We start from the raw sequence: 15,057 nt of genomic DNA, 5'->3' as shown, positions 1-15,057 counted from the left end.
TTATGGTTGTGTGTTTCTTCTTCTACCTAATCAATTCACAACTTATTTTCTTCCTGGATCCTATTATCACCTTCACTTGACCTTAAAACTGTTTGGTCTCAGAAAACGTAAGGATCAGATATCCCATAGTTTCAACAAGTTTCTAAAAGTCCCTTTGTTCAGAACTAGAATATTTAATGTTTGCTTTTTTTTAAACTCAGGAAACAGCAGTGAGGAGAAAGTCATTCATGCATTCCTTTTCTTTTTACCTTATCTGGTGGATTTTAAGTGTAGAGCCTTTGTAGCTCATGGCCACAGAGCCAAACATCATTTCACCCAGCATAACCACATCTGATGAACACCTTGAACCCTGGAAAGGAAAGAAATATTTTGATATTGTAACCTCTAGGCATTAGACACCGACACAATCACATTGTGCAAATTCTTAAGGCATCATAGCAGTTATTCATTTAGCACTTAATATAAACGGGGGAGATTGCACACAATTTACTTCAGCAGTTTGATCTCAAATGATACCAGCAAATCAAAACTTGTGACTGAAACATGCAACAAACTTCAAACTAAATTGAAGAGTGCTCCCCAAGGACCATAAAGTATACAAGCACAGTTTACATTTGTGTGTTTATGGATATGTCTTTGTAGAAGAGTACTTCATTTAAACAATCTCAGTCCTGCGTTACCTGGAAGCGGAGGCCTTGCTCCTTGGATTCCTTGGTTTCCGAGGTGCAGGAAGAGGAGCTGTCCAGGGAACTGCTGCTGCCTCCTGTAGGACGAAGCTGGCAGCATTTTCCAAACATCTTCACCTGGGACTCGGCGCTCTGCAAGATAAAAAAAAAAATCAAAATATAGAATATTATAGACCCAACTGCCAAGAATGCAGACTTATTTACCTCTACAATTAGTTGTTGATTTTTGTTTTGCAACTTTTCATCCTTGTGACTACCGTAATTGTCGGGCTATAAGCCGCTACTTTTTGCACAAGCTTTGAACCCTGCGGCTTTTAGTCAGGTGCGGCTTTTCTATAGATTGTCCATGATTTTTGTGATATCGTAAGACGATTTGTTTTGTTTGTTCCGCTGTTGTACGGCACTACGTTGCCTGGCGGAAGGATCGGGGTTCAAGAGTGGTATGTTGGTCACATGTCCATCCGCCAGGCAACATAGTGCCGTACAAGTAGCGCGAAAAACAAACTTCAAAGTAGCGTTATGCGTTCAGCGGGAGTCGTGGATGACGAGCGGCGATAAACTTGCGAAAAGCAAGTTGTGCTCAACTCTACCGGTGGATTCTGACAGCGTGGAAAAGTGTGCAAACATCCACGATCACCAACGGATTTCGAAGGGCTGGACTGCTGCATGATGAAGAGGAGGACACCGCCACGGCCCTTCAGAGGGTGTTCGACTCTGACACTGACAATGACAATGAGGATTATCTTTGGTTTTGAAAGTGACAACGAAGGAAAGAAGCTGAGAGTGGATGACGAAGCCATCCTGAGCCTGTTCGTTTCCGACACTGGAGAAGAGGACTTTGGTGGTTTTAGTGCGCAGGAAGATGGTGGTGAATGACTGACTTTTCTTCTTGTTAAAGCCGTGTTGCTGCACCTGAGCCTAAAAGGTAGTCTGAATCTATTTTTCTAGTGTGCTGTAGGCTACTGTTATGTACTACATTTGTTACTCATTTATGAAGCACAGCACATGTGCAAATATGTACCCATAACTTGATTTTCAAAATATTAATAAAAGGGGTGTGTCTCCAAACAGCCATCTCTTTCCTGACAATTCGCTTTGTGCATATTCTCTTACATATAATAAGTCAATATTGAAACACCTGCGGCTTTTGGTCAGGTGCGGCTAATGTATGTACAAAACAGGATTTTCCCCTGATTTTAGCTTGTGCGGCTAATATTCAGGTGCGCTTTGTAGTCCGGGAAATACGGTAATTAGAGACCAAACAAAAAAACAAAAGCAGCATAAATATGAAGCATCTACTGCAAATGACCTACAACCCTGAGCTGAAATCACAAGACAGGAGGGTTGAACATATTTGGCTCTTAATGACATTCATGTAGCAACAAATTGCACATGTGGAAATAGAGACGAGGTCATTAAGATTGTATTGTGGGGTGTTTATCAATTATACAGACCACTATTAACGTAAGCATAAAGAGAGTACATATCCAAGAGTGTTCTTCATCCATTTTATACAGAGTTTCAAATTGGACCCTTGACTTCTTACAATCAAAAATCATCATAAGAAGTAAAGCTTTTAGTTGAGAAACATAAATACAGTTAAACTATAGGTCAAAAGCCACAGAAACCCAATCTAGAGGTACTTGTATAAACAGCTAGCTAAAAGCAATGTGATCTCAATCAGCCTGTGTCATGTGCCTTCTTAACTTGGCAGACTATTCAAGAGGAATGCATTAGGGAGGGTGGAAGGGGAGGGAGAGGGTGTGTGTGAGGTTTCTTTTTAGTGACTAGGCTCTGGTAATGGCTCACTTGAAACCACTGTTGCTGACAGTGAAAAAGAGAAGAACACAGAGGGAATATGAGATGCTGTGAGAGAAAAACAGCATGAGAGAAGGAGAGAAGGAAAACAGGCAAAGAAGTAGAAGGACGGTTTGTGCTTCATTACGTAATCCTGCTGCATACAGCTTATGTTTTCTTTCACTTATAAAGGTCATTTTGCAGCACAACCACGGTTATGAAGCCACTGCGAACATGCATGTGCCAAACAGGCACACGGATGTGTGTGTGTGTGTGTGTGTGTGTCTGCTGCAGTGCAGTGTGAGGTATGTACACAGACTCCGCAAGCATGTGACTGCCAGTCATATGACTCTTTCGAAAACTCGTGACTGAGCAGCACTGCAATCATTCCCTCCCTCCCCCTTCCACTCTCCACTCCCTCAACTGCTCTAACTTCATCCCTCTCCAATTTCTGCAGCTTTTTTCCTCTCCTTTGAAAATCTATTTCTATATCAGAACAAGTGCCGTCTTCCATTTTTTCCTCTCCATTTTCTTGCAGTTTCCTCTTCCCCACTATCTCCCCTCTTTCTCTTCATTCCTGACTCTTGCTGACCCCATCACATATATCTCCCCTTGTCCAGCTTCTCTTGCTTGGTCCCTTGTTTCTCTATTAGTCATTCTGTTTTTCTGTGCTTTGCAGCTGTAATCTCTTCTCAAAAATAAATTCATCCGAATTGCCAAAAACCTGTCATGTGAGAAAAGAGTAACTGGCAAAGGCCTAATGCTGCAGAATGCACCAAAAATATTGACTCAAACCCAAGCAACAAACACATAATGCAGTAAGCAGGGTCGGTGCAGTATCTATGTACTCACTGCAAACAAATGTCACTCTGCAAGACATGTAAACATACACACAACATAACTCTTGCTTTTGTTACTATATACAGTACGTGGCCCAGGTCCAATTTAAATGTAACGCTTCAATAAGTTGAGGTGAATGAGTTCAGGAAGTTAAGCAAATATACCATCCTAATTTCAATGTCAGGTGGCCATATAGCAAAGCAGGAAGTGAACGTGTGCCTGCAATATGTCAAACTTATAGATATGATAATGAGATAAGTGGATGAGTCATGCAAGAGAAGGTATGGCAAAGCAGAGGAAACCTGGTCAGCAGACAAAGAAACAAACCTAAGGGGAAGCAAAACACAGTCCTAAAATATGGAGGCAACAGAAGAGATAGTAAAATGAGAGGAGAAAGAACAGGGAAGTGTATAATGAGAAGTCAAAAGACATGAAAGACAGGAGGAAGGGAGGCAGGGTATATTATGGAGGACAACAAGGACCAAAAGAAAGACAGCTGAGGTACAGAGAAAGATTAGGCAGGTTAAGACAGATGTGTGAAGCAATGGTAGAGAAAAGTCATTTTCTCATATGCAAGAGCAAGTGAGAACAGGTGAACGTGATAACAGCAATAGATGATCCAGTGAGATTTTATATTAAAACAATCTTTAAATGCCAGTAAGTGCACGTATATATATATCATCTGACTGCAGCTAACAGTTGTAAAGATAGAGAGTGACTTATAAATATATATAAAACTGTTACACGGATAATGTAGAGGACAAAAACAACCAGATTATTTTAGAAAAAGCAGAGGACGCTAATGAGGCCATCACAGTGATATAGATTAAAAGGAGGCAGCTAGAGAAGGCAGAGATGACACATTTAGGTAAATAAATTAAAATGCTTGAAACAAAATAAGATAAATACAAAGGAAAGGGAGGAGGAAAAAAAAAAAACAACAACAGAAAACTGAGTGACATGGCTGTCATGTGAGGATGAAAGAATGCTGCTTACACATGGGCTGTCAGCTGACGCGATTATTATTATTAGTGGAGATAACAGCACCAGAACAAACCGGTCAGGGCCAGAAAGGAACAAACAGCAGCAGTATAAAAATATTAGTTATGTTACAAAGAAATAAAAAGGGTAAAAGCAGTGACTGTGACCAACTCAAAAATATACCCAAAGCTGGTAGTTATATGGCATAAGTTAGTTAGTTTCCATCTTCAAGTCTCACTAGATGGGTGTGCTGGCAATTAAGTCTAAATCTAGGCTTAGTGACACAAACAAAGACACTTCCTGTTTGAAGAGTTTTCAGGTAATAATGGCCTTTGTGGCATTCTTGCCCTAGAATGCTGACTATAAGAGTACTTATAAGTATTCATTCAGCAGGTTTTTTGTGAAAAAGAAATTCCTTATCTTAAACAAAAAGACAAACTCACAAACAGCCCAACCAGGTGCACTCCCTGTCTTTTAACTTTCTGTGGGGAAGTGAGGTGTAGTACAGGTTAAGGTGCAGCTAGTGTCCTCTGGACTTTGTGAATCAGGCACATGACTTTCTGTATGTCACGGCAGCGTGACTGGTTTCTGTTTTGCGCCTGCCTATGTCTCACTGCTTTTATCTTTCTTCATCTACAATAACTTTCTTTGAGCTTTCGAGGTCAAAGTTTAAGGTCTTAAAAAAAAGTTAGTAGTTGTAAATACATCAATTTTTACAAAGATTTTAGACTTTGCAACAGCGTCTGTAGCTATTTTAGTGCATCATTTGTTCCCGTGGGAACCTCTTTGTTTATTTATTTTTTGTTTTAAAATCAGCAATTAGGAAATGTCCCAAATGTCAGCAGCTCACAAGCACATAAAGACGAAGGGGGAAACGAAAACAACAACAACAACAACAAAAACGACATACGACTTACAGTAATGGGGGTTTCCTCCGTAGCCCTTTTTTTGGCGGCGGAGTCAAACAGGACATTTCTGCCACGCCTCTCGCAGTCCTGGTACACTATCAGCCTGATCTGACTGGGCTCCAACTGGGGAAGTGGCCAGCTAAATGGGAGGAATAATGGACAGAGAAAAGTGGGATCACATGAGAGTGAATTAACACACACACACACACACACACACACACACACACACACACACACACACCTGATGGTTTATGGGCCATATCCAAGAAACCTGTACATTAATAACAACATCATAATGTGGTAACAAAATACCTTCTGAAACAATCTGGCGCAGAAACTAATACGCAGAGCAAAAACATAACTTTGTGGATTATAAAATCAAAATCACATACACATACAAGATGCAGTCCTGCTCTAATGTTTTGAATTACAAACATAGGAGACATTACAGCATTACTGTAAAGGTTGCAAAGAACATTTGCAGTAATGCAACTTGAACATTGACATTGTGGATCCTAAGCATATCTTTGAAGCTGATGTTTTGGAGTTGTACTTGAGTTTGTTGCAAAGCAAAATTCTCATTTGCAGAAAACTGGAAGAGCTCAGTGCATAAGAGAAAATGTAAATCTGACATGCTTTCAACCTTGTAATAAGCACAGTTTAAGCCGTCACTCATCCCACAGCTATGGCAGAGCCAGTGTTCTCCATGCCACAGCTGTCATTCACCCATGTCATACCAGAGTCAATAGGGAGACACAAAGTGTGCCATGAGAACGTACTACCAGTCTAACCCTAACGGATTCATGGTGTACCTAGCTAGAAAGAAGTCACCCAAGACAGTCATGTAACTGGATTAAAGAAAGCAAACACATTAACAATATAATACAAAGTATGCCTTTTCTTTCCAGCACGTACCTTCACAGATGCACATGTAACTAATCAGCCTGTGTGACCACTTTGCAATTCAACTAGATGACTTGATTCGTCATTGACAAGTTGCTAAGCCATCATCCACTGCCAGAATTACAGCATGATTAAAAAACTGTGAGCACAAATACAACTTTTGGCTTTCTTTAAATGAAAAGTCATTTTCACAAATGCAAATTTTTAAGATCATTACAATACACAAATAGTTAATAAGACTTTGAGCCACATTGGAAATTTAGAGTATCTGTAAACTGCTGTGAAATTTCATGCCAGTACTCTTCTTCTGGCAGGAATCGCTGGACTGCTGTTAAGTAACAGTTAAGCCATTTACAGGGAGCCAGAGCTCCATGGTTGTTGCTAAGTAACCTGTGGTTTCACTCAGCTCATCTCATTAATGATGGCCATCTCAGGTAATACTTGAAGGATGATGTTGTATATTTACAACTCACTGTGACTAATAGCTGCCATTCATTAGGCTCCCAGAATCCTCATGTGCTTTTGGGGAAACTCGGCCCCCTGGTTGATTTAGTGACAGCTATAAAGATGACAGGATATTGGATCGACTGAATGATGGTAGGGGATTTCTTTCTGATCTGAAGGATAGATGGGTCAGGCAGATGGGCACAGAGCTTGACCTAAATATAGCCTTTTATTGGGGAGCAGGGAGTGTCCCTAAACACAAGTGTTTATAGTAAATGGGCTGACGGGGAGGGGTGGAAAAAGAACTGTTAAGTCCATCAATCTTGCCATCAAAATAGCACACACACATTCAAAAGCAGGATTCCATTTTTGTAGGAAGTGAACTTCAATGGGGCAGGGAATACCTGTGTTGTCATGCATGGTGATGTGTCCAAGAGAAAAGGTCTATGCCTTGCATGTGAGCTACTATTTACCAAACACTAATGTCAAAATATGACCAGCATTCTGACAGGCTAACTTATTCAGTCCTGCAGAGTAGCAAGAGGAGGGGGTTTTATGATGTAGCCTTAGTGTTAACTTGTCAAACCAAAGTCATGTGGTGCTTTGAGAAGTAGAAATACAGGAGGGAGACCATGCCCAGAGCCATATGGTCGGCACTAAACAATGAAATGCATCGCCAGCATTCAGCATTTTTTTTTAACGATATGATTTTATCTAAGGCTGCAATGACTCACTGGGTAACTCGGAAAACTCAATTATTTAAAAAAGCCCTTAAAGTAAAAATAATTTGCTTTGATCCTTCCAAGTGCTCAAGAAAGGGGAACTCCCATCCAATGCTATTTGTTTTACACAGCGAAAAACTAAAGGTAAGCTACAGAAATTAAAATAAAACATGCAGATGAACTGTTTACTTGGTCTGAGAGACAGCGCTTAAATTAGGCAGCCTGATGAAGGCTGTCGGCAGCCACCCAAATTTATATTCCAGCAATACCTGGAACAAGTAGGGGCGAGACTAAAGTGAGCCATGGGGTGTAGAAAACATTGTTATTTCAAGGCTTTAGTAACATTTATTTACATGAATATACAAATGAACACAAAACAAATCTACCCCATCTTGGAGACAATGCTGTGAGAACTTTTTTTTTTTTTTGTCTGCTATTAAAAAAGCCTTCCAAAAAAAGACAGTAACAGCTATTTTAGTTACTTTATAATTTTAATTTGCATGTATACCCTGACAATTCTGTCCTTGTGATTGTTTATGAAAAGCTTAATATGGCCATAATTTACACATAAAAACATCAACGTAAAAAGGTTTAGTTTTCATTCAGCTATCATAAGAAGTTAAACTATTAAAAACATTGCAATTTCTAAACTGGAAACCAATGATCAGTTCATTCTGACAGACCTGCGTTTTTCCTTTTTAATACTTGTTATTACTCCTTAATAAGACAAAAGTACTTCTTATCTGATTGTTCCATCAATCAATCAAGTAATCGATAGGATACTTGAATACTAGAATAAATGAATAGCTGCACCTCCAATTTTATCCAAGGGGGAAAAAAACAATTATTTGTTCAGTCTACGTGCCAAACTGGTGGCATAATTCCTCTATGGCCTACATAATGGCCTCAAATTGCATAGTATCAATATTTAGCTCATCTAAGTATCACATATGTCTTTGGATCACTGCTTTTCATGTGTGGTTAATTTATTAATATTACAACAGTTTATAATTTAGATCAATTTGGTTGACACCACTACGTAAGAGGCACTAAGAGTAATATCTAAGATGTGAAGTTTCAACTCTCACAAACTGCTTTAACAAACGGATATCTTTCCAGAGCTTAAATAGCTAACACAGCTAACAAGGAAGAAATGACAGCAATTAAATAACATGGGTACGACATTTACAAAATAAGATGACGTGCTGTTTACAGATCAACCCAGAATGAATCTGCATAATTTGACGCCAGGCTCAGTGCTCCCTTTGTTTTAAGAATAACAGTGAAGAAGACAAGAGAAGCAAAGAAAAAAATAAAATAAAGATAGGACAGAAAGAAAAAAGATGTAAAAAGGCCAAATCTTTTTATAAGCACCGGCAAAAAACAAAAACAAAGAATAAACTCAAAAGAGGAGATAAGAAACAGCTAAAGACCAAAGATGCACTTAACAATAAGAGCAGGCATGAAAGACAAAGAACAAAAGCCAAACAGATCACAATAAGAAAACAGACCTAGAAAAATCCAGAAATCTAAAGAGATAAAGATAGATATCTGACAAAGAAAAAAAACAACAACAAACAAAAAAACAAAACAAAACCCAACACTGAGCGAAAGACAAGGAAAATTAGTGCAAAGGAGGAAGTACCCCATCAGTGAGCTTGTGACAGTCACAGCACTGACAGAGGAGAGAGGGGAGTCATTCATAAAAGCAGCACATGACTTCATGACTGTTACATGCTTGTACTGCTGTGACCGCAATTGTCTGAACCAAAAGTGACTCAAATTCTGAGCACCACAGGTGTAAAAAGGTTTCATTTCCTTGAGCAACCTGTTGATAGAAAAAAAAAATCCCCAAAAAACATTCCACCCATGAATGTTTTCTGCATGTTTCATTAAAAAAAACAACAACAAAGAAAACTAAACAAAACAAGATGGAAACAATCAGGATGTAAAATGAGTGAATCACCTTCTTTTGTGGCAACAGTTATCAATTTGACATTACATAGATATAAAACAGAAACTCCACCCAAATACATGAGCAGTGTTTTTTCCCCTCACCCAAAACCAACAGGCATGCTTCACCACAAACTCAGTAATCTATATTATGTAACTTGACCTCAACAGATAGAATCAATCTTGTTCAATGCCACTGAGGCTGACAGTTAAAAAGCGACTGCCTTTCTTACGGTCTTGCTTGTAACAGCCAGCTGGCACATTGTAGCTCCCAACACTCGGGCAGAAAACAAACTTAAGGGTAACAGCACAAGCATTGTACACAAACCTCCTTTAACGAACACCACCGTGCCCACTTGGATGCATAAAGGCCAGGTTAAACATTACCGACTCCTACCTGGGCATCATTGCGAGTCTGCCAGTCTTTCCCCAGCCCTCTCCCCTCTCTCTATTCCTCTCTTGCTTCTCCTCTCCAAGTCAAACCAGGTTCTAAGAATAGCGGTGAACTAAATTCACACAACAACATGAGACTATCAGGTGATCGCAGGAACACTGTGTGTGCTGGACAGTACCGAGGCGGCAACAGCACTGAGTCTGGACCGCTGACAGCCAGAAAGCGCTGTGATAAGAGAGTGACAGTAGGGACTTGTTCGTCTGTTGTTTCTGAATCCCGCTCTTTTTTTTCCTCTCTCCCTTATTCATCAGCTTTCTCTTTCTTTCTCCAATTAATTTAAACATGCATTTTTTTCTCTTGTAGAACAAACTGCATATAAAAAACATTTGGGGTAAGAAAGAGCATAAAGCTGCCAAATCTTGTCAATGAAGTTCCCCACAACTTGAACTTCAGAGAAATGGACCAGTTTATTTAGGCTGCTCACAACCTAAAAATGGTCACCGTCCCATTCTTAAATACTAAACTACATTCCTTGTCACATATTCTCCACTCATATTAACTTGATATAACTGCAACGCTGACGCAAAACCTTCCACGGCTGTTCCGTGGAAGGTGTAAAGTGATAAAGGTCAAAACGTGGCAGCCTTGTTACCTAGACTGTACTGAATCAAACATCAGCCTATACTGACCTCGAAGAGCCCTAGCTTTCTCACTCTCTCATGCCACTAGAATGTGTGTGTGTGTGTTCGAGACAGAGAGACAGTTACATAAACATCCCCTCTGCCTAAGCTGTGTGACGTTCTTCCGGCTGTGTGTGACAGAGGGTTCCGATAGGTGCAGCAGCTTGTGTTTTAAAAAGACATTTCTGCAGCCAGCAACCACAAGAGGGTCAACAGTGTCATAAAACTGGACAATTCCTACAATGAAAAACAAAACAAATAAAAAAAACTTCCCCATCATACAGCATTTTGCCATTTAACTGAAAGCCCAAGTTCAAGTTAGTTGGAATTTCACTGCATGTGCTTGAATCCTGATGACTAATTTACTTGTCATTTAAAAACTCATCTAAAAGTAAGAAAATGCTCAGGAAACTTAAAATCGATCACAATCTGATAGCCCAGGTAGAACTTACAAATATGGCATGTGAACTCAAAATTAACATTAAATTACGAGCTGAAATGTGTAGCATAACATGACATCATACACACACACACACACACACACACACACACACACACACACACACACACACACACACACACGATTGTTCAGTGTAGCTAATGTTAGCAGAGGCAGCCTTCCTTCCTTAATGTGGTTACACACTGGTTCTGTGTGGTTATAGGTTTACTCGAAGACTGCGGACACACAACCATTAATTTTCTACATGAACGTAAGGCACGACTGCTCTTGTTCATTCAGCTTTCATCTGCTTCCACCTCACTTTTTTTTTCTTTTCTTTTTTTTACAGCTTCCCATCAGAGGGCCGTCTGTGGAGGCTACAGCACTGGGTAATATTGGATGGTGTCATAGCATGTTAAAATCAACAGGTGCTTAACTGTCTTGAAAAGGCAGCTACACTGAACATACTGCACACTATTTGCTGAAAATCCCTGCTTGAAATTTTAGAGCACAAAGTGCATTTTGGCAAATATTGAACAGAAACAGGGAAGTAAAGCGGCAACATATGACCAAAGTCAGGCGTAAAGACTGAAACCACTGACCCTAAGGTTGTGTGTAATAGCAAGCAAACCACACCAAGAAGAATCTAGATAAAGTAGAGAGAGCTTTCCATGTGGGAAGCCTGCTCAGTGATGACTTTAGAGATCATTACACAGGAGTACTACTGAAGTCATGTATCAATATGCATGTACTGACAGCATAGGAAAGCTGTATATAGCTCCTAACACAGCTCATGCACCTTCACAAACCCCCAATGTAAAACATGTATGAGTACCAGCTGCACCGCTAGTTGTGAGCTATAGGTCATTCTGTGCCATAGTGCTACTTTCCAGCATGGCACATAGGCAATACAAACAACTATAAATACATAAATCACTATGTGACCCTGAAACGCAGTTAACACATCTAATCTTTCAGACATATCTAAGCTTTCATCAGCTCATATTGTATACATATGTTCTCAGAAACTCAGACAAGTGCTAATACTTCCCAAGAAGTAGAAGATACTTCTGCCTAGTTGTCAAATTTGAAACCTTCCCTGCAGGAATTGGTGTATCTGTGAAATGGTATACAGTCTGAAAATTAACAAACAACAGAAACAACACTCCTCTGCTGCTGGAGAAAGCCAACAGAAACCTCCATGGGAAAAATGTTCATTAATCAACTGATTAAGGTAAACAAGTTGTTTATTCATTATTAAATAATTAATCTACTGAAAATAATCTGAGGGTCCAAGTTTTTTTTTTATGAGGGGAGGGGAACTACCATTACAATACAGTGAACATATTGTCACACACGCTCTGAAAACACCTGACTACCTGCATATCAGCTAGTTTCTGTGCTGATTATGTAGCATTGAGGACTTCTGCATTCCAGCAGTCACATGATACTGAGAGCATTTCTGGAACACCCTGAGATGACGGTTCACACCTACAATATAGACACACAGAGACTAGCTGATTAAAGTAGGCAGATATAATAGATAATCAATTAGCTGTAAACACCATATCTGAATAAAAGGTCACAAGTAAAGCAAAAAGTAGCCCAGTCTAAGTGTATTCTCTGACAACACTCATGTTTTATGTGGAAGGTTTAGCCAGTGGGAACACTTTTTTTTTTTTTTTTTAATTTATTTATTTACTTCTAACTTTTCTTACTATACACATCCTCTGCATTTATCTTTACCCAGTGAGGTTGTGTACACTCTGGATTAACTCTGTGTGACAACTTCTGAATCAGCAACACATGACAGAAAATGAGTGACAGCTGAGTTGGGAGTATCGAGTGTATGACTATTTCTCACAAATAATCACATGAACGGAACATCAAGCTGAAGAGTACTGGTGGAAGTCACGTAGAAATCGGGGTAAACGGTCAGTGCTGCACATGTAAATCAAATTCTAATAAGCAAAAAAAAGATCATATGATCGAGAGATTCAGTTTCGCCTCAAAAAGCAAATATCATTTCACTGCATCAAAACACCTCCCTCACCATGCTTTCTGTCATTTCTTCCTTTCAACACTCTTCTCATTTAGAGATTGAATGTAGGCTAATTAGTTAATATGAATTTTCTGATTTTCAAAATTCCAATAAATTACTCCCACAGCTTCGTATCTGAGAATATTCAGTCTCATCAATACCTTTGCTATGTGGTGCTAAGTTACTGATTTATTTTAATTCACTTATGTGTAAAAGCTTCTTAACTCATTCACTGCCAGCCATTGGCAGTGAATGAGTTAAACCCATTGTAGAGCTGGGCGATATATCGAGTTTTTAAAACATATCGATATATTTTTATACGAGATATAAGATGTGACAATATCCTTTATATCGATATAGTCTATGTTACGTTATAATTATAGTTGTGGAGCCGCAAGTTTGCCTCTCTTTCGTCCACTTTTGTCTCTACGCAACGTTACTCCGCCTCGCCTTCACTGAAGACAACTCCCCCTCCTCCCCCATCGCTTCACATGCAGGCAGCGACAAGACGGACACGGCAAATCTCCGTTAACGAGTTACTGCGCATCGCCCCATGCGTGGGGCTGGACGGCGTCAACGTGCTAACGAGCTAAACATGCTAACGAGCTAACAGCGCTAACCCTAAAATCCTTTCATTCTCTCAAAAGTTGATAGCGCGCCTTATGTATGAATTCTGGTTGTGCTTGATGGCCGCGAACTGATTTTATGTGGTACACGGCGCTCAGCAATCTGTCAAAAATGTTTGAGTACGACTTTGGTCAGCTACGGAGCTGCACCGCTTGATGGATTGTCGGCGCATTACGGCTACCGAGGAGCTTCGCGGAGTGATATGTACTGTGCATCAACGTAATATTACCGTATTGTGTGTGTATAAGGACCATAAATGGCACCTGTAAGAGACGTGGTTATGAAGCGGATTTCAAACTCCAGGCTATCAGTCACACAGTAAAACTTGGGAACAGAGCAGCTGTGAAATCTGTCTTTGTTATTACGCTCAGCGTCTTTTAGTTTACATTTTGACTGCACAATTGTGAGCTCTTTGTTTAGCACAAAAACAACCTTGTTTTCTTTTATTTATGGAGCATTATTATTTAATGAATGCTCATAATTTAATTTTGAGTAATTTTTCATGTACATCTGTGCTGTATGTTAATAAAAGTGCCTGTGTGACATCTGGGACACAGCTTTGACTAAGAACTCTCTTTTTGTTCTTAATTTATGGCTTAAAAAAAAATCGAGATATATATCTTATATCGCCATCCAGCTAAAAAATATCGAGATATGAATTTTGGGTCATATCGCCCAGCCCTAACCCATTGACTCATTCACTGCCATTGACGGCTATAGACGTCAATGGCAGTGAATGAGTTAAATATACATTTAGGATAAATTACAAAAAAAAAAAAATGTTTATCCATGTGGTTAAAGTCCTATCTTTTAAATAGGACATTTTGTGTTAAGTTGGGGTCGGCTTCATCCTCTGTGGCCCCTCTGCTTTGGGGTGTTCCACAGGGATCTATTCTTGGGCCGTTATTGTTTTCATTGTACCTCTTGCCCCTTGGCGCGATTTTCCGAAAGCATAAAGTGCCATTCCATCTATACGCAGATGACTGCCAGCTCTACTTACCTCTTAGTCATTCTGATAGTCTCCCAACTGGACCTCTGCTTGACTGCCTTACTGATGTCAAAGCATGGATGGCAAACAACCTTTTAAATTTTAATGATCGGAAGACAGAAGCAATTTTATTTGGCCCAAATCGTTCTTCTCATACTCTGGATGTTGATCTTGCAGCTTTGACTTCCCAACTAAAGAGTTCGATCACAAATCTCGGAGTTAAAATTGATTCTGCACTCACCTTTGATGACCATGTAAACGGGGTGGTAAAATCAGCATTTTATCACCTCAGACGTTTATCAAAGGTTAAGCCCTTTCTTTCCAAGCGTGACTTGGAAAGCGTTATTCATGCCTTTATTACCTCACGTTTAGATTATTGTAATTCTCTTTTAACAGGGGTTGGGCAGGGCACTTTGTCACGCTTGCAATTAGTGCAAAATGCTGCGGCACGATTTTTAACTGGTAGAAGAAAATTTGATCACATCACTCCGATTTTGGCCTCTTTACACTGGCTTCCAATTGAATTCAGGATCCGTTTTAAAGTCCTTTTATTGGCTTTTAAATCTCTAAATGGTCTGGCACCTGTTTATTTGTCTGATTTGTTGAAGCCCCACGTCCCCACTCGTTCCCTTCGGTCAGCTGAGCAGTTGCTGC

At 39.7% G+C, this 15,057-nt stretch overlaps 1 protein-coding gene across 3 annotated transcripts in view; it reads right to left on the bottom strand.

The window, feature by feature from the left end:
- The window catches only part of fnip1 (folliculin interacting protein 1), a 41,731-nt gene that overhangs the window by 20,339 nt on the left and 6,335 nt on the right, over positions 1-15,057 (bottom strand). For 2 of the 3 annotated variants that reach the window (XM_026181212.1, XM_026181214.1), the window contains exons 2-4: positions 5,222-5,351; positions 681-818; positions 249-349 (exon numbers count right to left, since the gene is read on the bottom strand). In XM_026181212.1, coding sequence (XP_026036997.1) covers positions 249-349; positions 681-818; positions 5,222-5,351 — 369 coding nt within the window. Of the gene's footprint in view, positions 1-248; positions 350-680; positions 819-5,221; positions 5,352-9,631; positions 13,002-15,057 lie in introns of those variants that run through there. The other variant, XM_026181213.1, reaches the window with a different exon arrangement.

Source organism: Astatotilapia calliptera, chromosome 10, assembly GCF_900246225.1.
Source record: "Astatotilapia calliptera chromosome 10, fAstCal1.2, whole genome shotgun sequence".
Taxonomy (NCBI): Eukaryota; Metazoa; Chordata; class Actinopteri; order Cichliformes; family Cichlidae; genus Astatotilapia; species Astatotilapia calliptera.
The sequence above is the reverse complement of the archived record's forward strand: the minus strand, read 5'-3'. Positions and strand labels throughout refer to the sequence as shown.